This window comes from Mus caroli, unplaced genomic scaffold (assembly GCF_978045245.1).
Source record: "Mus caroli unplaced genomic scaffold, Mus_caroli_1 scaffold_6, whole genome shotgun sequence".
Classification (NCBI taxonomy): domain Eukaryota; kingdom Metazoa; phylum Chordata; class Mammalia; order Rodentia; family Muridae; genus Mus; species Mus caroli.
The window spans coordinates 36,889,487-36,911,634 of record NW_028227261.1 but is presented as its reverse complement, the minus strand read 5'-3'; the positions used below and the strand labels follow the sequence as shown (position 1 = coordinate 36,911,634).

The 22,148-nt window shown below is 45.7% G+C and overlaps 1 protein-coding gene across 1 annotated transcript in view; it reads left to right on the top strand.

Moving 5' to 3' along the window:
* Positions 1 to 248: 248 nt before the first annotated feature.
* The window catches only part of LOC147004222 (uncharacterized), a 147,264-nt gene continuing 125,364 nt past the window's right edge, over positions 249 to 22,148 (top strand). Inside the window, exon 1 of the mRNA XM_085839014.1 lies at positions 249 to 391. Within this exon, the coding sequence (XP_085695140.1) occupies positions 301 to 391 (91 nt within the window). The 5' untranslated portion in view covers positions 249 to 300. The remainder of the gene's footprint in view (positions 392 to 22,148) is intronic.

The following is a 22,148-nucleotide window of genomic DNA, read 5'->3' as shown; positions in this document are numbered from 1 at the left end:
TGTCTCTTCACAGACTCCTTCACTGCTCCTCCCGTAGTCCTGGGCTCAAAGCCAGTTTAGCTGAGGAAGATGAGAACCAACCTGCGCTCAACGTCAGGACCGCAAGCACTAGTTTACGCTCTGCCCTTTGAGCATCCGCGCAAGCGCGGCTTCCCAACACCCAGCAAGGAGGCGGGGAGTGGGCGGAGCCGACGTCTCCCAGGCCAATCGAAAGCGAGCGCCCCCGCCCTCGGAGCTGTGGACTGAGCTTGACCCCGGTCGCGGACGGGGGCGTGGCCCTAGAGGGGGCGTGGTTGAGGGATGGAGGCGGGTCCTGGGGCTGTCAGTCGGCGCCCGCCGCCGCTGCTGCTCGCACGCCGGGCCTCTGGAGCAACCTCAGCCGAGAGCGCAGGTAAGGCCGCTGCGCCGCAGCGCCATCGCGTCCCTGGGGACCAGTTGTCCGCGTCCTAGGGCCGTGTCAGCGCCGCACCGCCCAGGGGGCGGGCCCATGGCCTACCCTCCCCCACGGCGCCCCGCGGACCCCGACTGTCCGCCCATCCGCAGGGATGCGGTGTTGGGGGCTCAGGTCCCACACCTGTCCCCGTGTGGCACTCGCGGGCACATTTCGGAGACCCGGCGCAACCCAGGGCGGGGAAAGTTTGTTGACATCCGAGCGCCGCGGGGAGCGGGTTGCTGAGCCCGCGGGGATGCGCCTTGGGCAGCGCGTCCGTGGCCCGGGTGGCCCGCGTGGCTCGGGTCCAGAAGTCCTGCTGAGAACCGCGCGGGGGTCCGAGGCTGCTGCGTGGCGCCGATCGCTGCGTCACCTGGGTCTCAGAGCTCAGCCCCTTCCTCGTAATTTATTGTGGACATTTAGACGCGGTGGGTGGGCGAATTTAGTTAGCTTTTTCTTAACACCTCTTGTTTGGGAGGTGTCTTGCCAGGGCCTGATTAGTTAATTAACAAGGTGGGAAAAACAAGATAGATCCTGATACGAAAGGCAAATAAGCAACTCTGTAAAAGCCACTTAGAGCTATTGGCAGTGAGAGATGCTTTTGGCCAAGGACAGCCCTGGCATCTTCTGGTTGTACCAGAGGGCTTAGGTACTCAGCGGAAGGCTTTCCTATGTATTTAGGCTCTAAAGTCTAAGGAAGGTTCTCTAGTTTTTCAAACATAAGCAGAGGAGGAAATGGACGCATGCTAAGGAAGCAGTTAAGGAAAAAATAGAGGCTCAAGTTAGTTTAGCTCCATGTCTGCTACCTGGTTACCTCTCCTCAGCTCTTCCTCTCACTTACCTCTCAGTCTTTCCAGGAGGGCTGTATCCAGATGGGTAGGCACAACTGGTTCCCCTTTCAGACTGAAGACCTCTTGTTACCTGTAGTCTTACAGACCCGCCTAGGGATATCCTCTCAAAAAGGCTTAATTAGCCTTTCATCTGCCCATTAAGCAATGGACCTTGAAATCCTTTGTAATCAGGGGCTGTTGTAGTGTCGAATCTTTAATAATACCTAATTCATTTTAATAGTGTTTCTATAATAACCTTTCTATTAGTATGCCAGCCTTGCAACACCAGGACTTTGTGTTAGAAGCAGCAATTTACTAGAAATATTGTCACAGCAAAACCTCTTTAACAGATTTGCAACCCATGTTACTTAGGTAATTACTGCTAGAGGGTATAAGTTATTTTTCTTTTTAATATTTAGTGTAGTAGGTGTTATAGTGTTTTTGATCTCTGAGGTTGTTTGTCCCAGTCAGTGGAAATGGTGTCAGGTACTATGTAAATTGATTTTTTTGGACAAAAAAAATCACACGAATCCACGTTCTATAACTGATTCCTTTCTAGAGAAAACTCTGAGCTAATAGCATTTGACTTTGTTTTGCCAACCTATGACAAAAATGAAGGTTTAGAAATATATTTAGAGGGGTATATTAAAGCTGCAATGATGTTTATAGCATATTTTATTAGTAAAAACTAGCCAGTGCTCTTCTGAGTACTTTACAGGTGTTTTATGTAATCCTCATGCTATCCTTACTGGGAAGGTTGAACCAGCACCCCATATTTCAGACAAGGAGCCTGAGGTCCAGTTGTTTAACTCAGGTCAGACAATGAAACAATAGATTCTGACATAGGTAGCCTGAGTGCAGAGTCCAAATCCTGAGCCAGTGTGTGGTCCTGCTTCTCTAGGCTCCTTTTTCCGCGGGCATTGATTTCTATGTGCTGTTCCCACAGTGTTACGTTCTGCACCACAGGGAGGAGAAGGACACTTCACAGTGTCACAAAAGCACTGGGGTAGAGTTCTTATGCGGTCCTTTACTTTGCTACCAGAATTCTATGACTTCGATGACAAAACATCATCTTCCCCCCTTCCACCTCTTTATCAATGGGACAGCAGTCATGGAAGCAGATGAGCCAACTATCCTTGCTGTCCTGGGAGCTGGAGAGATGAGTTAGTGAACCTAAGAATGGAATGTCCTCTTGCTTAAGGCACAGCCTAAGATGCAGTATGAATGGTGAATGTGGATGTGTGTGTGAGGGACAAGAACTGGAGGGTATACACTCTGCTGCTACCAGGCTCCCCGTGGGACTGCAGTGAAGGAGAGGCAGCACCCCGTTCAAGCATTGTTAATTTCAAAAATTACATTTATTTATTTATTGTGTGTATGTGTGTGTCAGAGTGTGTCAGACGGAGCAAGGAAGGGAGGGAGGGAGTGGGGAATAACTTGACCGAGTTGATTCTCTCCTTCCACCACACATGGGTCTACCACATTGAACTCAGGTTATCAGGCTCGGTGGCAACTGCCTTAGAGCCATCTCACCAGCCCAAATCTTTACTTCTATCATCGTCATCGTAGTAATAATAATAATAATAATAATAATAATAATAATGATAATAATAATCGTCGTCGTCATAAAAGCAGAGGAGAGATGCTTCTGTAAACTGAGATAGCATGTGCAGTGCTGTATGAGGAAGATATCTATGAGGAATCCTTGTCATTGGCATCATCCTGCAGGAGTCAGGTGATGGCAGGACCCAGCTTGCAGACCAATGGGTTCCCAGAATTATGGTATCTAGGCTTGGGAGGATGCATGAGAAGTCATTTAGGGGACTGGGGAGATGGCTTAGTGGGTAAAGATGGCTTATACCGTGCAAGCATGAGGACCCAAGTGCAGATCTTCAGCACCCACATCAAAACAGGATGCGTAGCATCAATCTGTAATCTCAGTACTGCTGGGGATGCAGACAAGGTGGATCTTGGGACTTCCTGGACAGCCGATCTAGCCAATATGGTGAGCTCCAGCTTTCATGGGAACTGTATATCAAAAAATAAGGTGGACAGTGATAAAGAAGACAACTGGACATCAAACTCTGGTCTTCACACATGCATGCACGACCACACCCATACCAATACAGCCCTCCTTTCAAATCCATTGAGTTTAGCATTCTTGACCCAGTCTTTCCATCTACCATCTGTCCTTTGTGAGCCTGTGTGTTCATACTGAACCTGCCTGGACACCTCCTGGGCAAAAAGAGCGTCATACATAGATCTACATTAAAGGAGATAGGACTATGGGTTGGGAACATAGCTTAGTGATAGAATGCTTAGTGATAGAATGTATGAGGTGCTAAGCTCTATTTCCAGTGCCACAGAAGAGTGATAGAGATATACAGAGTAATCTATATCTTATCACCTGTAACATACACATATGACTATATCCAGTGATACGGAATGGGAAATTTCAGTTTGTGTTCTTAAAAGCTAATCTGTTACCAGTTTAAAAAAAGGGGGGGGGAGGGATTAAAGGAGAGATGCTAAGCCAGGGAGACATTAGGAAGCCAAGGCTAGAATCCAGAATGAGGTGATCCAGGCTAAGACAGGTGGTGACATAGGATGGATCCTGGAAGAGATAGACCCCAGATGACAAGCCATACACACAGCAATTGCCTTCCTATAACAGGACAAAGACTTGCCAGAGCCACTGACAGAATTGTTCAAGTTCAAGAAACCATTTTGTGTGTGTATCCCCAAAGCTATGGGATGGAATGGGGCTAATGAGAAGCCTCTATTGGAAACAGATCTTTCTTCTTCACAAGAAGGGAGGGTACCATTTAGCTCGAGTGGGAAACTCTTTCTGTGCAGGCTGCTGTAATTCTTGGCTAAGTCAACACTCATTATTCTAGCCATTCTAGCCTCTGAAGTGTGGAGGTCGCAGAGGGGAGGCCCTGATCCAGGGCAGCAGCCTCACTTCCCCACTTACTGATGAAAGACACAGGCACTCTAGGCACGAAGAGTTGGGGTGTAAAGGGCGATTATTTTGATGTTATTGCCCAGAGAAGGGGTGTAAGTCGGACTGCTTTGAAGTGGAACCATTAGAACACGTTGGTATTTCTTTTTCTGTGATTTGGTTGGAGAATGTTCTTGTAGGAACTCTGTTTTCTGGTGACCCTGATAAACCAGTGCTGGAGAGCCCATGTGCATCCTGTGGGTGCTGGGGAAGTTGCCCACCCCACTGCTTTTCTTTTCTGCTGAAACTCAAACTGTGTGCTGCTGTGAGAGGCTGGGTGAGATGTTTGGATGACCACACTGACTGGAAAACAGGATAATGTGGGGGAAACAAATGAGATTTGCACAGGAAACCACAAAGACAGAGAGGATACGGTTGGGAATGCTGAGTTCCCTCTCCTCTTGGTACTTTACATATTTCTGGCTTAGAATGCAGCATTTCTTAAATATTCATATTTATAAATTCATAGGTGGAATTATATTGTATAATTGAATGGGAACAAACTGTATAAATCTCTCTCTTTCTCTCTCTCTCTCGTTCTTTCTCTCTCTCTCCCTCCCTCCCTCTCCCCTTTTCCTCTTTCTCCCTCTTCCCCTCCCTCCCTCCCCCTTTCTCTGCACAAAGACTTTGGTCTTGCTTTTTCAATATCTTTTAGGCTGGTGTTTCTCAATAACTTCTCATTTTTTTTTTTTAATCCCCTGACCCATTTGGTGCTACCTGGAGACATGGCTGGTTGTTGCAGCTAGGGTTGGCCTATGCACTTCCTAGCAGTTAGTGGGAAGAGACAAGAGATGCTGCTGACCATTTGTTCTAGGACACAAGCATCATGTCTTTTCTGCCACAAAGAACTGTGCAGTCCAACGTGTCATAGTCGTCAAGGTGGGAAATGTCACGATAGATGATTATGCAGATTCTTATCAAGAGCAAGTTGAGGGTCAGGGAAGAGGAAGGGGGAGAAAACAGAGAAAACGAAACTTTCTCTTTGGAGTATCATATCTGACATCCAGAAGGAGACCCAGTTAAGCTGAACTACTGTCTGCCACTGGGAGCTCTCTCAAAAGCTCGATTGCTCAACTCAGTAGTTTGGAACAGGAAGTGGAGGCCCTCGTAGTGGCAAGAAGCCGAAGGGGTGATGATTTGTAGAGGCAGAGGGTTTACATGCTGAGCAGGGCAGCCGGGTCCTACCAGAATGCTTTTGTAAAGTTCTAGGGACGTTTTCAAAGGTTGTCTTGTTGAGGACATTGAATGTGGTGCTGAGAAGACACAGCCTTTGCTCCAGCACTGTGACCTTCTAGAAGGCATGGGTCTGAAGGCCTGTGTACATTCCAAATTGTCCCAAGAAGACAGCCAACAGCATCATTTTCAGGTTGCATCCTCTCCCCGTGTCTCCTTAACATTCTCTTTTAATTACAGGAAATTTGAAACATAAGTAAAAATAGAGAAACTAGTAAGAATCTTATCTGTATACTGCCCATCTTCAGTGACTGTCACCTCCAGACTGATTGGGATCTGTATACCATCTCTGACTGTCCCCTTTTCCTAGTGTTGGGAGTCAACCCTAGAGCCTTGCACATACTAGAGAAGCTCTTCCACTGAGCTATGTCCCTAGACTATCTAACCCTCCTTTCTCTTAAATGTGGACATAGAGTAAAAAGCTGCTGGTTTCCTGCTTGGGCAGTCAAGGAGATAAGTGGTTTTGGATGCTTCGGTATCCCTAGAGGAAAACCAATGATGGACACACTACAATTAGAGGTGCCATGAGGGCTGTAAAAGGAGTAGGCTAGGTATATCAGGCATGGAGTGAGGGGTGGAGCTTAGCTCTTCTAGGTGAGTGAGCACAAGCCTTCAGAGACAGTTTGTTTCTTTTGAAATGAGATGGAGGAGCCTGGATGGAGGAGCACACCTGGAATGCTCTCCTGGCAGAATCCCACATAAGGATCTAGGCACAGAGGCTTGTGTTTCTGGAAACAGCATAGCTACCGTATCTCCTTCCTGCTTCACCCTAGGTGTGCAGGAGTGGAGAGTGCCGAGTGTTCAGGATCGACTCTGGCTCTCATCTGGTGGCTTCTTGTGGAGTGGCTCCTCTCTAAAAGCATAAGCTGGAGAGGCAGGCACTTGATAGTCTGAGAGGCCCTTTGTCGTTCTGTCCCTGCATCTGGCAGCAGAGGAAGGCCTCCTTTCCCAGCGTCAGTAGCCTGCCCCACACAGTGACAGCCAGCTCTGCAGTTTACTTTCCATTCAAGCTTGCTTGCTTGCTTGCTTTCCCTGGCAGATTCTCCCTAGCCTGAAGAGCCATTGGTTCAGACCATCAGGACCTTGGCATGCCTTTACTTGACCCAGGGTTATGTTGTAATCTACATATAAAAATGGCTTCAAGAGTTGAGAGAGTTCTTGAATAATCATTTAATTAATGTCTATGAATTTTAATTAGCATGGATTTCTACAGACCTTGACCTCCTAGACCAAGTTCATGAGCAGCTATGTTGGTGTGGAGGCCTGGGCCTCTGCAGAGCTGGGATTCCTGTTCTTACTCTGTTTACCAAAAGCATGTATCCTCCCTAGAGGCATGAGCTTGCTATAAACATTCTGTGTAGCTTTTAATGTCTTTCTTGGGGAAAGTGGCTCTTTGTGTGCTTATAGTTTTGAGTGTAGCCTGTGCCAGGGTTACATGCCAGCCTCATTACTTATACTGATGATCTTTCAGATGTCTTCTAGGTGGGAATGAGTATTCCCATTTCACAGATGAGCAAACCAAGGATCAGCAAGGTTTGAGAAGGCTCCATTGGGGGTAGCACTGGACTTTAACAAGCTGCTTTGACTGAAAAGCCTAGGTGATTTCTATTCAGTCCATTTCTCCCTCACAGCTCAAGTTGGCAGGAGACTGGCAGGATTGGTGGGGGAGGTAGAGGCGAGTGCTGAGAAGAGGGACTGAGCATTATGGTTACTGCAGTGATGAAATCTTCACACCGAGACCCCTGGGAAACATTGCTTTTGACTGTGGTAAATTACCTGTGTCCTATTTTAAAGCTGACTATATAAAACAGAAGTTGCGCAGGGGTAGTCTCGGGAGTTAGATTCTGTCAGTAGTTTATTTAGTTGATACAGTTTTTAAAATTACAAATTGGATTAGTTGTCATCATATAAAATGAAGTGAGATTTCAGGTGCCAGGGGGAGTCTTGGCCTTTCTCGAAGGACCAGGTCCACAGTTCTTCACAGCAGCGCTTAGTGGCTTTGGATGTAGTGAGGTCACCCCAGTGGCTGGACTTTCTACCTTTCCCTCTTTACCTGTTTATGCTACCTGCCAGGACTCCCAAGGTGTCTGAGTGGGGCCACCCCAGTGGAACTTATGCACTCTGTCATCCAGAGATGTTGGAGATGTTAGAGGCTTGTTTTATATTTTGTTTGAGTGTGAAGACTTTGCAGAGGTCAGTAAGTAGTATTTGATCTTAGAAAGTACCAGAAAAGTTGTATTTGTTAAGGTAGAGAGTACACCCTGACATGGAAAGCTTTATCCCATTGCTTGCAGCAGTGAGAACTGAGGGCACAGAGAGCTTGAGAAGAAACCTTGGGTGTAGTTCCGTTCAGAGAACAAAAGAGAGGCTGTATAAAGAGTCACAGAGAGAAGCCGCCATGGTTAGAGGAAGTTCTGTGTCTGTGGTCACGGGGAAGAGGAAAGCCATCGGCGCTAAAGCAGCTCATCTGGAAGTGTCCTGGGCATTCATGTGCCAGGGGAACTTTATGCTAATGCTGTGGCTGGGTGGGAGAACAGTTTGTTCGGTGGCCATGAAGCAAACAAGTAGAAGGCTTGTGTTTCTGACAGGTAGGCCAGGCTATTTGAATCAAAAGCTCCACTGAAAACATCAAAATGCTGCATGGAGCATTAACATTGGTGGTGCTGGTGGTGCTGGTGGTGGTGCTGGTGGGAGGTTCCTATGAACTCACTAAGAAGCCCAGAAGGGAAAAGGGAACAACCAAGCCTATGGACGAGTGGGGACTTCAGCAGCAGGAAGGGTGTGAGCACACTAGAGTTAAGTTTTGCCCTGAGAACCATTGTATATCTGCATGCAGACTTTGGTTTGGCCAGCTTTGAAGGACAAAGAACTCAGGAGTCAAAGGACACGGCTTGCCCAATGTCGAGAGAATCACAAGTAGACAGGCTGCCTTTGAGTGGAACTCCTGCAGACACAGGTGAGCCTGGAGCTGAAACCAAGTTACCCAACCCCTAGGGACCGATTGCCTTGGTAATAAGGAGAGCAGCATGGAGAAGGGAGGGTGCCCTGGGGTCACTGGGCAGCTTTTTCACAGGCTTCAAGGTTGCTTTAACTCCCTCAACTGGATAGAAGCCTAGAGACCTGCAAGAATGAATGGTGGATGTCCTCGGAAAGAAGGTAGCTTAAAACCAAACTTTCCAGGGATACTGAGCTATATAATCAGTCATCATAGGGCAAAATAAACTCCCATACGTGTTGACAGGATAACAAAACCAAGCAGACCCACAGCTTCTTTAAATCATAAATATATAGAGAAAGAAAACCTTGTTTTGGGCGGCTTATTAATGCCTTTAGCAAATGGGGAGCAGCTGAATGTGGCTTGACATCAATAAATGGGCAGCACATTGAAAAGACATTTCTCTGAAGAAGAAATATACAAATGGCCAACAAAGAAACATTAAAAAATTTTTCTAAACATCCTTAGGCATCAGGCAAATGCAAGTTAATACAACTTTGAGATTTTTTTTTTCTCACCCTACTTAGAATGGTTGTTGTTGAGCAAATGTGACAGCCAGTTTTGGTGATGGTGTGTGCACAATCCTTGAGAGTGTAAATGATGTAGCCACTATGGAAACCTGTATGGGGGCTCTTTAAAAAGAAGCTGAAAAATAGAAGCATATTAGCAATGTATGCCGTTCTTGGGATGTACCCGAAGGACTGTCTCACCATAGAGATGCCTGCAAACCCGTGCTGATTGCTGCTCTCTTGACAATAAGGAAACAGAATTAGCGTTCTGCGGAGAAAAATGGTAATGTTTCCCACCACCTCTCTGAAGACTTCCTTCCCGAGAGATTCCAGACAGAAGCTAAGGAGTTTTTTTTTTTTTTTTTTTTTTTTTTTAGATTTATTTTATTTATGAGTACACTGTAGCTGTCTTCAGACACACTGGAAGAGGGCATTGGACCCTGCTACAGATAGTTGTGAGCCACCATGTGGTTGCTGGGAATTGAACACACTATCTTTGGAAGAACAGTCAATGCTCTTAACCACTGAGCCATCTCTCTCTAACCCAAAGGTAAGGATTTCTTTTAAAGGTGCTAAGTAAAGGCTTAATTTTGATACTTTATAGCCTAAACTCTAGGCTTGCAAGTCAGTAAAAGTCAGCAGGTAAGGGGCCCAGGATCCAGCAGGTTCTGAGAGGACGATAAAAAAGTAGGAGACATGGGTTTTATTAAAGAGGGCTTTCAGGTTTGCCCAGGAGAGGGTAACAAACAGGAAACTGTTCTAGACTGCCTGAAAATACTTTTCAGGTAGCACACAGAGTACACATGAGGTCACACTTCCAAATATGTCATGGTGCAACTGCAGGGGTTGGGAGGAGACGACATGGATGTTGAGGGTAACTCCATGGATTGGAGGAGAGAGAACATTCCAGATGAGGCATGAGGAGTAAGACGGCTTGTAGGTAAGTAAGGTGTTAGGGATTTAGGCAGTAACACTACAGTGATAGGAGACAGATTAGTAGAGTCTTTAAGGATAAATATGAGGGTCTGGAGAGATGGCTTAGTGGTTAAGAGTCCGTAGTGCCCTTGTAGAGGACCCAAGTCTGCTTCCCAGCACCCATATTGGGTGTGGGGCTTACAGGAACCTACAACTCCAGCTGCAGGGGATCTGAAACTCTCATGTGGTCTCCACAAGCCCTGCACTCATGTACACACACCCCCTATAGTCATATATATATACACATAATTAAAAATAAAAATCTTTTAAAAAAGGATAAATATGAACAGATATATCTGGGAAAGAACAGTAGTGGTGTGAACCGAAAATTCTCTCTAGTTATGAACATTTCCCTCAGGAAAGGTGGCTATATCCAGTTGCTGTTGTCTCAGGGTTGTGTTGGGTACCTGTGGGTTTTACTGCCCAGCAGCAACCACTTGTCTCCTGGCTAAGGGACCCATTGTTGTAATCATTATCTAGACCAAGGGTGAAGAGCACGTATGCTACAGAGGAAATTGCGTCGAGATGACATCATTTGGGTCACACCTGGTTTTTCTTTCATTTCATTTAGAAATAATCAAAAGTGATTCAAGAATAGACAGAAAGATTGGGGGATCTGAGAAGCCAAAGACTGCTATAGGCATTGATGTTCTGTGTTTTTGGATGCCCCCCCCCCGGCTCTGCTCTAGATTTCTAACCAGCTTTTAAAATTGGGCCGTCCCAAGACTTGGGCCTTGAATATTTTGTTCATCCTAAGTAGATGTATCCACTCCTGTGCTGTGGACTCTCTTTGGACATGACTCTGAAGTTTGTATCTCTAGGTTCATTATTCTTCTGATATTTGGGTGCATTAATCAGCTGCCCAGTAAGATTCCCACTGGGATGTCTAGTAGGATCTGAAATGTAGCATGTTCTCTACCAACTCCCCAATTCCAAACCCGCACTAAGACCTGCTTCTTTCTGTCTCAGGTTCATAAACACCACTACAACCAAATACCCAGTTGTTCAGGCCCCAACCAGGAGTCAGCTTGAGTCTTCACTCTCTTGTAACCCCACATTTAGACAATAGGCAGACCTGCACCTGACCACTGTTCTTTACCATTCTCAGTACAGCCCAAGCACTGCCTCCTGCCTAGACTATTGCCATAGTGCCCTATCTGACTTCTAGATGCCCTCAAGCAGTCTATTCTACACATATGTTAGAGCAGCATTTAAAAACATGTATCAGATCATGTTATGTTCCTGCTCAAAATGAACGTGCTTGTTTTCTAAACAAACAAATAAACAAACAAACAATGCTCAATGTTCTCCTCGCATGCTTGGATGACCTAAATCGTTAACATGGTTCCAATAACCAATCTAATCCAACCCTGCGTGGATTCCTGAGCCATCATCTGTTTCCCTTCTTTGCTTTGCTATAGTGACACCACACCACCTTTGCTATAGTGACACCACATCACCTTTGCTATAGTGACACCACATCACCTTTGCTATAGTGACACCACACCACCTTTGCTATAGTGACACCACATCATCTTTGCTATAGTGACACCACACCACCTTTGCTATAGTGACACCACATCACCTTTGCTCTTCCTAGAATGTGAACCTGTCTCTGCTTGGGGGCTGTGTGCTTCCTTCTGTCTTATAGTGATTTATGTCATTTAAGACTCTGGTCAGATTAAACTTTCTCCAAGTGGCCTTCTCTCACTATTCTGTCTCCAACAGTCCTTTTCTTCTTCCGCACTCTCTAGGCCTCTACCCTGCTCTATGGCTCAGAGCATTTATCACTACTTTATTGGTTCTCCTTACTATGAAAGCTCCACGAAGCAGAATGGTGTCTTATTTAACCCTGTATGTACCACTGGGCTACTGCTTGGATCATAGCTTGAGCCAATGCTTTTTTTTTTTTTTTAATGACTGAGAGCATTATATCATTTTATAAGAGGTTTATTATCCAATGAATGGTTCAGAGGAAACTAATTCTTTGAAAAACCCGTTATGTCAAAAATAACACATGAAGAAGTAGAAAGAATAAAAAGTAATATTAAAGAACTGACTTCATTGTTAAAGATGAAGTCTTCCCAGCAAACATCAAATAGACAGATGTACGGACAGACTGCTGGTGACCACCCTGTGAAGTCATCTAGGCATTGGAAAGAAAGCATGGCATCAGTCTTATGTACTCTTCCAGAGAGTAAACTGATTGGGGACATTTTATTACCCATTCTCTCAAACAAACAGACAGACAAACAGACAAACAAACCCCACTCCAAAACCTAGCAAGAACATTACAGCAAAAGGAGATTGAAGGGGTCAGTGAGATGGCTCAGTGGTCAACAGTGCTTGTTGCTCTTACAGAGGAGTTCAGTTCTACATCAGATATTCCATAAGTCTACACACACACACACACACACACACACACACACACACACCCCTCTGTGTATGTGTTCATGTATGTGTGTAGGTGCAGGTACCCGAAGAGTCCAGAGAGCACAAGAGAGAGACCACTGGAGCTGGAATTGCAGGCACTTATGAAATGTCTGATGTAGAACTTACACACACACACACACACACACACACACACACACACAGAGTTTTTTTTTTCTTTTTTAAGAAAAGAAGAAAATCAAAGATCAAACTTCATAGACCTATGTATACAAATCTTAAAATGTAATCAAATGAATTTAGCGTATATAAAGGGCTAGTAGATCATAGCTAAGGGGGTAAGTTTCAGGAAATCAGAAATAGCTTAACACTTGAAAACAAATCAAGGTAATTCCCTCTAGTTAGAGAATACAGTAGAAGAATACAATCATCTCAGGAGATGTAAAAAGATTGGGTGAAATTCAATATTATTCATGATTTTGTCTGAACCAAGAAAGTTGCTTAATCTGATAACAGGTACCTAAAAATAAGCATCCTGTCAATGGTGATAATTTAAAATATTGAAAATTCTTCACTCTGAAATGTCTGATAGCCCCGTTTCTATTGAACGATGTATTTGAAATCATAGTCACTGTCCCAAGACTAGGCAGAAAGTAAAGGCTCAGGGATTGGAAACCTCATTAAAGAGAGACATGATCGTAGACATAGAAAACCAAGAGAATCTGTAGATAAATGATTGAAATTAAGGTAAGTTTAGCAAGGTTGCTGGGTACAGGTCATCCAACCAACTGGATGGTGCCAGCTTTACTGGCACATGCTTGTAGAAGTAGCTGTTCAAGAGGCTGGAGCAGGAGAGCCACTTGACCTTGAGCTGTCAAGGCCAGTCTGAGCAGCACAGTGAGACCCTTTCTCAAAAGCAAAGAAAAACAATAATAGCAAGAAACCAACTGTACAGGGCTGGAGAGATGCCTCAGCAGTCAAGAGCACTGACAGCTCTTCTAGCAGATCCAGGGTTAATTTTCAGCATCTGCATGGTGGTGCAACTCTCTGTGCCTCCAGGTCCAGGAGACCTAGCACCCTTTTCTGGCCCGTGCAAGCACTGTGTGCATGTGGTACATAGACTTATATGTAGGCAAAACACCTAAACACATAAAATAAAAATAAACCTTTAAAAGAACTAATGATACACTCACACATAATAATGACAAACATAAGATGAAATATACCATTACATTAAAATATACCATTTACAAGAGCCTAAAAAAATCCCATCAAATTTATGGGAATAAATGCAGTAAAGATGGGCAAGATCTCTATGCTGGAATCTCTATTGCTGTATAATGAGAGTAATATAAGAAAGTTTGAATAGATAGATATACAATATTCATAGATTGAGTGGCTGATTATAAAATCTGTGAAGCAAGAGAAAGCACTGAGATGAAGATAATCATGAAGAGTAAGAAGAAGGTTGGGAAAGTCCTACGCTCAGATGTCTGGGTTGATTATAAAGCTAACCTAATGTGGTCAGTGCAGTGCTCATGACTGGATAAGCAAATGGCCCAACTGAGGAGGGAATACAGTGTTCCTTGCCTCCCTGTTGGGATGCTTCTCTCTAGCAAAAACAAGATTAACAAGAGAAAAAGAAGCATGTTTATTAGTGTCTGTTAACATGTCTCACACAGAAGAACCTCAACGAAGAGGACTCAGAACAGTGACTTATAGTGCTGGCTTACACAGATGGCTTCATCAAGTGAATAACACATTTGTAGAGAAACAAAGGACAGGGACCAGGGTTTTAGGCTTCTGAGGGGAAGTAGGGGAATTGATGGAATGGTCTCTGTTTGTTTTGTCTTTGTTTACTTTAGTGATTTTTTTTTTTTTGAGTTGAAGAGGTACATTTTGGGGCAGGGCATAGTTCTCATTTCATTTACACAAGTGAAACAGAATTGACAGAGATCTTTATACAATCACCTAGTTTACAATAAATGCAACACTGAAATGTGCTTGAAAAGGATACAGTTAAAGTAAATAATGCTGGTACAATTTAATACTCATAAGGCAGATTTCCCTCAAACTATTTACGAAACCAATTGTAGTTATCTTGTAGACTTAAAAACAATGGCAAAAATTCCAAAAAAGATTTTTTGGAAGAAAGCATAAGAATTTCTGTATAATCTTAGGCAAACATTTCTTAAACAGAACATACCCATATCTCTCTCTCTCTCTCTCTCTCTCTCACACACACACACACACACACACACACACTACACATATACCCCACATACACACAAAGCACACATACTACACACATAAACCACACATACACCACACACACAGACATCACACATGAACATACATCACACACCACACATACACAACATACACACACAAACCACACTCACACACAAACACACACACAAACCATGCACATACACTACACACACAACCCCATTGATGTTAAAAATCTCTGATCAACAAAACACACTATTAAAAGAATGAAAAGCAAGACAAACAGAGTAGGAGAAGATACAAAGAAGTCCCAAGGATTAACAAAAATGAAGTAACTCAGAGGAGCACAGACAAATATCTTGAACAAATTTTCATATGGGGGATGGGTGTCAAATGGCCAACAAATTCACTAAAAATAAAATTAATGCTACTGCACCAGCTTTCAGATAAATGTAAATTAAGCCTACAATAAAATCTCTCTGTCTACACGCCCACCAGATGGCTAAAATTAAAAAGTCAGACAATACCAAGTGTTGCCAAGAACATGGGACAGTTGGACTGTCAGACTTTGTTGGTCTGATACATTTCCTGCCAGACTCTCAAAGAGGCACCACTGAGCTGGGCTGGTGTAGACCATGGTCAGCTGGCGAGGTAATGGTGGTGAAGAGAAATGAGTGGAACCTGTAGGGCATGGCTCATCAATACACCTCACTTCTAGAACACTCTCTTTAGGTTTCTGGTTGAAAATGCGCCCTCTCAGCTTCCTGCTCCGGGTACCAGTTGCCAGGCCTCCCAAGCTCTCATGGACTCTCTCCCTGGAGCCATTAAGGCAAGATAAACTTCCATACACTGCTTTTGGTCATGGTGTTTTATTCTAGCAACAAAAGTCAGTAACACACTGCCTATTTCTTGGGTTGTTTGTGGTGATCTCATTTATTTAATTCATGGTTTCACTATGTAGCCCTGCCTGGCCTTGAAGTGCCATCATTCTGGGATCATAGGTATGCAGCCGTGGACTTCCCTAACTGATAGTCACTATGCAGTTTTTTGTGCTTCTAAGTCATTTACAATGAATACACATTGATTTAATCATCAGGTGATGTTGTCTGGACTGTTAAATTTGTCCATGTTTTACCAACTCCATGATAAGTAATGAATCCTTAACGTCTTTCTCTTGCTCCTTGCCTGCCCGCTTTTATCTCCTGCTCATTTGCATGTACCCGCAGTTCATTTTTATACAGAAAACAAATACTTTCCCATTGTAAATAACGTAAGCAACATATAGCATGTGGAGGAAAAAAATTCATGGAAGTTCCAGTTTAAACTTTAAGAATATATACTTATTTATTTAGAATCAAAGTATCACCATGTAGCTCTGGATGGTCCAGAACTGATTATGTATACCAGGCTGGCTTCAAACTCACAAAATCTGCCTACCTCCTGAGCATTATTGGGACTATAGGCATGTACCCACTATGGCTGGCTTACAATTGTTTGATTTATTATTTCTATGTATGTATGGCACGTGTTGGGTGGTACGTGAGAGCCATGGTGTACATGTTTAGGTTAGAGAACAAATTTATATAGCTTCTGGGGCCCAGGTGGTCAGCCCTGCACGGGGCCCAGGTGGTCAGCCCTGCACGGGGCCCAGGTGGTCAGCCCTGCACGGGGCCCAGGTGGTCAGCCCTGCACGGGGCTCAGGTGGTCAGCCCTGCACGGGGCCCAGGTGGTCAGCCCTGCACGGGGCTCAGGTGGTCAGCCCTGCACGGGGCTCAGGTGGTCAGCCCTGCACGGGGCTCAGGTGGTCAGCCCTGCACGGGGCCCAGGTGGTCAGCCCTGCACGGGGCCCAGGTGGTCAGCCCTGCACGGGGCTCAGGTGGTCAGCCCTGCACGGGGCCCAGGTGGTCAGCCCTGCACGGGGCTCAGGTGGTCAGCCCTGCATGGGGCTCAGGTGGTCAGCCCTGCACGGGGCCCAGGTGGTCAGCCCTGCACGGGGCTCAGGTGGTCAGCCCTGCATGGGGCTCAGGTGGTCAGCCCTGCGTGGGGCTCAGGTGGTCAGCCCTGCACGGGGCCCAGGTGGTCAGCCCTGCACGGGGCCCAGGTGGTCAGCCCTGCACGGGGCTCAGGTGGTCAGCCCTGCATGGGGCTCAGGTGGTCAGCCCTGCACGAGGCCCAGGTGGTCAGCCCTGCACGGGGCCCAGGTGGTCAGCCCTGCACGAGGCCCAGGTGGTCAGCCCTGCATGGGGCTCAGGTGGTCAGCCCTGCACGGGGCCCAGGTGGTCAGCCCTGCACGGGGCCCAGGTGGTCAGCTCTGCACGGGGCTCAGGTGGTCAGCCCTGCGTGGGGCTCAGGTGGTCAGCCTTGCACGGGGCTCAGGTGGTCAGCCCTGCACGGGGCTCAGGTGGTCAGCCCTGCGTGGGGCTCAGGTGGTCAGCCTTGCACGGGGCTCAGGTGGTCAGCCCTGCACGGGGCTCAGGTGGTCAGCCTTGCACGGGGCTCAGGTGGTCAGCCCTGCATGGGGCTCAGGTGGTCAGCCCTGCACCACAAGTGCTTTTCCTCACTGAGGTATCTTGCTGGCTCTAGATTGGAACTAGAAGTTCCAATCCTTTCTCAGAAACTGTCTCTCTGTCTGGTTCTGTTTCTGTCTCTGTCTCTGTCTCTGTCTCTGTCTCTCTCTCTCTCTCTCTCTCTCTCTCTCTCACACACACACACACACACACACACACACACATTTAACAACACAAATGGGAGGCTCACCCCTCTATCTCAGCACCTTCTGTGGCTTGCCTTTTGAGCACCTATCTCACCCCAACAAAACTAGTCCAATGCCCCTCCGCCCTTTTTCCCAGTCTCCATGCAACAAGCAATTACAGCATCTCATTATTGCATGTTTCCCCTAAGGGCTTTAGATGGGGATAGATCAAAAGGAACAAAACATGGAAGGAAAGCACAGGCAGCCATGGCCAGGCTGAGGGGAGATGGAGAACACACAGCAGCACTGTTCTCAGTTGCTCTCTGGCACTTTCACTCCTGTTTCTTTTCATCATGCCTTCTCACCTCAAGGAGGCAAGGGTATCCTGTGACCATCATCTCCTTGTCTCAGGGACAAGTGACATAGCAGAATTCAGAAATCAATGCTTGGCATTGTATTGCCATGGTCTGGTCCTATGGGGAGATCCAAGGACTCAGTGCGTAGACACAACAGGATGCTGCTGAGTAAGAGAGCCTGCCTCCCCTGTGCCTCTTAGGCCCCTCCCAATGCGATGACAACACCCTTGATGAGGAGAGAAGCTCATTGGATGGAAAGATGACACACTGCTTTTGTGATCTCTGAGCAGGCAGGCTATGCCTTGTGTCTAGACTGCCTCAAGGATTGTGACTGTGCAAATGCCTGACTGGTCTGGGAAGTCAGAGAGCAAAACCATCGGGGCATCTGTGTTTAAGCAAAGGTCAGGAGTCATGGCATTCATTGCTGAAGAATGGCCTGGATTTAGACTTTGCTCTGGGTTGATGAGCCTGGAGGAGAGGTTCAGTTGCACAGTAGTCATCTCTGTCAGGAAAGACTGAACGATGGCTGAGATGGCCATGCATCCATGAGGTTGTGCCATGCATACCAGAGTTCCAGCCCTGAGCAGTGTGCTGCTCCAGGGAGAACCCAGGATTGGCTTCCCCCTTTGCTTTGATGTTGGTGTGCCTGGACTCTCCTGATTGGCCATGAGCTCTGGGGATTTCCACCAGAGATTCCCCAAAACACAGATCCACAGAGGCAAGCTTACTTTCACCCAGGCTCGCTGTCTTGTGGGGTCCCTAGAAACAGCAGCACTGTGAGCCTTGGTGGGGACACATAGGCCTGGTGGTCATAGATATGTAGCTACTTCCCACTTCTTGGCCATACTTGTACAAACAGGGTAAGGGAAAATGAGGCCTTTCTGGACAGGGCTGAATGGGAATTCAGCCAGGGATGATGTCAGTTGATGCGGAAAGACTAAGAGCTGAAATTAAGAACAACATAAAACACTTTTTCTAACATACTTCAGGCAAACTGTTTCAATTCGAGGGTCAGTTAGGTAGTTTCCAGACTAAAATGATGAATTCTAATGATTTTGAGCAAGTTTTGGAAATCACCTGGAAATGACAGCTTCATCTGTGTCTAGGGATGTCACTGAAGTTGGTGTCACAATAATACAAGCCCATGGAAATGTAAGGATAAGCTAGCATTATTGGACCTGGAATGGAGGAAACCCTTTTTGCATGGCTGTCCTGAGGGTGTGGAGGTTTTTAGCCGACCCTGCCCATTGGTGCTTTAGTTGCTCCCCATCCCTTTAGACTGTGGTGACCTTGGAGCAGTTCCTAGTTCTTATATTCCCCTCACTCTTCTTTCTTTTGTCCTCCTGCTGGAGCCATTATTACATTCAGTCACTCCCTTGCTCTGTTCCCATCCCTGGACTCTCCCCTCCTTTGCTCTTGGCCCCTGCCTGTAATGTGTGCATTCACATCCAGGCAGCCCCATCGTTAACTCTGTGGAGTGTCTTTTTCTTTCCACCTCACAGACTGTCTCCCAGCTGAGGAGGAGATGGTATCTACTCTTCAGGAAATGCTGTTCTTTGGGTGGGAGAGGACTGGCTTCCCAGAAGTGCCAAAATGAAGATCCTTCTCCATTGAAAACAAACAAAAACCCTTTATCTACTGGCTTCCTGCTTCCTCCCCTGAAAGCCACCCTTCTCAGAGTGGCATCATGCCAGGGGACGTGGAATCATAGCATGAGCTGAGCGTGTCTTCCTGTACAGTGCTGGAAGCTCAGGGAAAGCTGTTTAGTATGTATGCCTAATCAAAGCATGTAGTATGTGTTCCTCATCTGATCTATTGCCACATGTGGCTTGAGGAATGTGATGGCTGTCCATGTAAAATTCATGTGACATTTAAAGATTAGTCAACCATGCAGTCATGGCTTGTTTCTGGTCATTACTTCAAAATTCACCATGCCTTGTCCTCCCTCTGCTGTTGGGATACCTTTCAGGGGAGAACGCATTCCCTTTAAGTGGAAGACTGCTACTGGAACAGCTGATTTAATGAAGTTGGACATAGTTTTGAATTTTTCTTTTTTGAGGTATGGGGGAGCGAGTCCAGGGTCTTGACATGCTAGTTGAGCTTTCTGCCACTGTGTTAGAGCTCTATCTCTTTTGCTATGTTTCACTCTGTAGCTTAGGCCAGCCTTGATTTCCTCAAATGCTTTCCTTTGCCTCCTGAGAGCTGGCATTAAAAGTGTGGGACACCACATTCTGGCAAAAGACAGTGAGGCTTTGTTTTGTTTTATTTTTGAGAACAGAGTCTCCTGTAGCCTAGGCTGGCCTCATGTTCATTGTGCACCTAAAGATGATCGTGAACTTCTAATCCTCCTGCTTCTGCCTCCCAGGTTCTGGCATTATAGGCATTGTAACACTACACCCAGAAAAATTCTCAAGGATTAATAGCATTTTCTTTCATCTTTAACCCTTAAAACTCCCCCCCCCCCGGACTTTACCGTATCCTGTTATTTATTAATTTATTGCTAGGGTTGTTGTAACAGGGATAATAAGGAACACTCAGGGCTCCTCCCAAGATTTTTAAATTTTACTTCATAGAAAAATTAGCAAAATTTCATTTGTAAGAGTTTGAGTTCTAGGTCTCTGTAAAGCTCAGGCTATGGAAATTAAATCTCTGAAGCCATCAAGGTAAATGGATCAAATTACATCCACTAAACGTTGAAGTCTTCATCCCCAGGATCTTAGAATGTGATCTTATTGGGAGATGAGGGGCTTTGCATGGTAATCATGTCAAGGAAAGTTCATCAGGATGAGCCTCAGTCAAGTAGAACTGGTGTTCTTGGAAAAAAGGAATTTGGCCTTAGCCCTCCACAGAGGGGAGTGGTATATAGTATCACAGGGAAATAAAGTTGATTTGTGTTAGCAGAAACATAATAAACATTCTAGTTCAAAATGGTAGAGTGAGTCCATTCATTTGCTTTTGTAGAACTCACTTAACTAAGAGAGACAACATAGAAACGACGACTTCACAGCAGAACTGAAAGCAGGAGGTGGTACTATGTGGAGAATCAATTTATTCCACAAGCTGGAAACTAGATGGGCAAGGAGGTTGTTTTTCCAAGTAGAATCTACAACACGGAGTCCACTGGAACTCAATGGAGACTTGTGTCTGAGATGGGGAAGCCCAGAGGCTTCAGGCTTGAAGTAGACACATCTAGAGGGTGAGAAGTCAGCTTGGAGACAGCGTGTGGGCAGTGAAGTAGAAAGGTGCCCGTGGGATATTTTGGCTACGAAGCTCTTTCCTTTCTAAGAATTGTGCAGAGCAATTTGAATTCTAAGAAATGTTCTCTGAACACGTGAAAAACTTGCTAAGGGACAACCCGAGGAAGTTGGGGCCAGGGAGCAATGCAATAGCTAAAGACACAGCAGATAAAAAGAATGCCTTGGAGAGATGCAGAGGGTAAAGAGGAAAGCCATCTAGGCTGGCTCAGAATCGAAAGGAAGTTCACTGAAGTGCTTTTTCCTTTGATACTTCTGGGAACTCCAAATCTACCCCCTCCCTCTGGTATATACTTAAAAAAAAAAAAAAAAGACTGTCATGGAGAAAGTAAACATCTTCCTATCAACCAAGGAACACACGCACATCCCCTGTGGCAGCCTAGGAGCCCTTCACTAATAAATATAAATAATCAACCAAGACTGCCAGATATCTGAGGGCAATTGGTATCAGGAAGGGCAAAGACATACAAATGGGAAAGAAGTCACTTGATGGGGTGTGGAGCTATCAAAAGCAATTCTGCAACTTGAACTCAGATTAAAAAAAACAACAAATAGCTACTGTAATAAAATATGAAACAAGGAATGGGGGGGCATATGGGGAGCAAGGTAGAAACCTAGTGTAATGGAAACTCTATGGAATCTATAAAGGTGACACTAGTGAAGACTCGTGGTAATGTGGACATGGAGCCTGAACCAGCCATCCTCTATAATAAGGCAAGTGGAAGGATTGGTATACCAACCCAACCACAAAATCTCAGACCTACAGTTTCTTCTGCCTGTAGGATGTGCTGGGACTGAGAGCCCAGCAGAGTCATCATCAGAGAGACTTCATCCAGCTGACTAATGGGAGCAGATGAAAAGTCCTACAGCCAAACATTAGGCAGAGCTCAGGGAGTTCTACAGAGGAAGGGAGGAAGAACTGGAGGAATCAGAGGGATCAAGGACACCACAAGAACATGGCCCACAGAATCAACTAACCGGGATTCAAGTGGGATCATAGGGATCAGGGTACCTACATGGGTCTGACCTAGGTCCTCTGTATATATGTTATGGTTAGCTCAGTGTTCCTGTGGGATTCTTAACAGTGGGTACAGGGGCTATCTCTGATTCTTTTGCCTGATCTTGGGACCCTTTTTCTCCTACTACATTGCCTTGTTCAGCCTTGATGTAAGAATATGTACCTGGTCTTATGTAGCTTGTTATGCTGTATTTGGCTGATGTTCCTAGAAAAGTCTGCTTTTTTTCTGAAGGGAGGG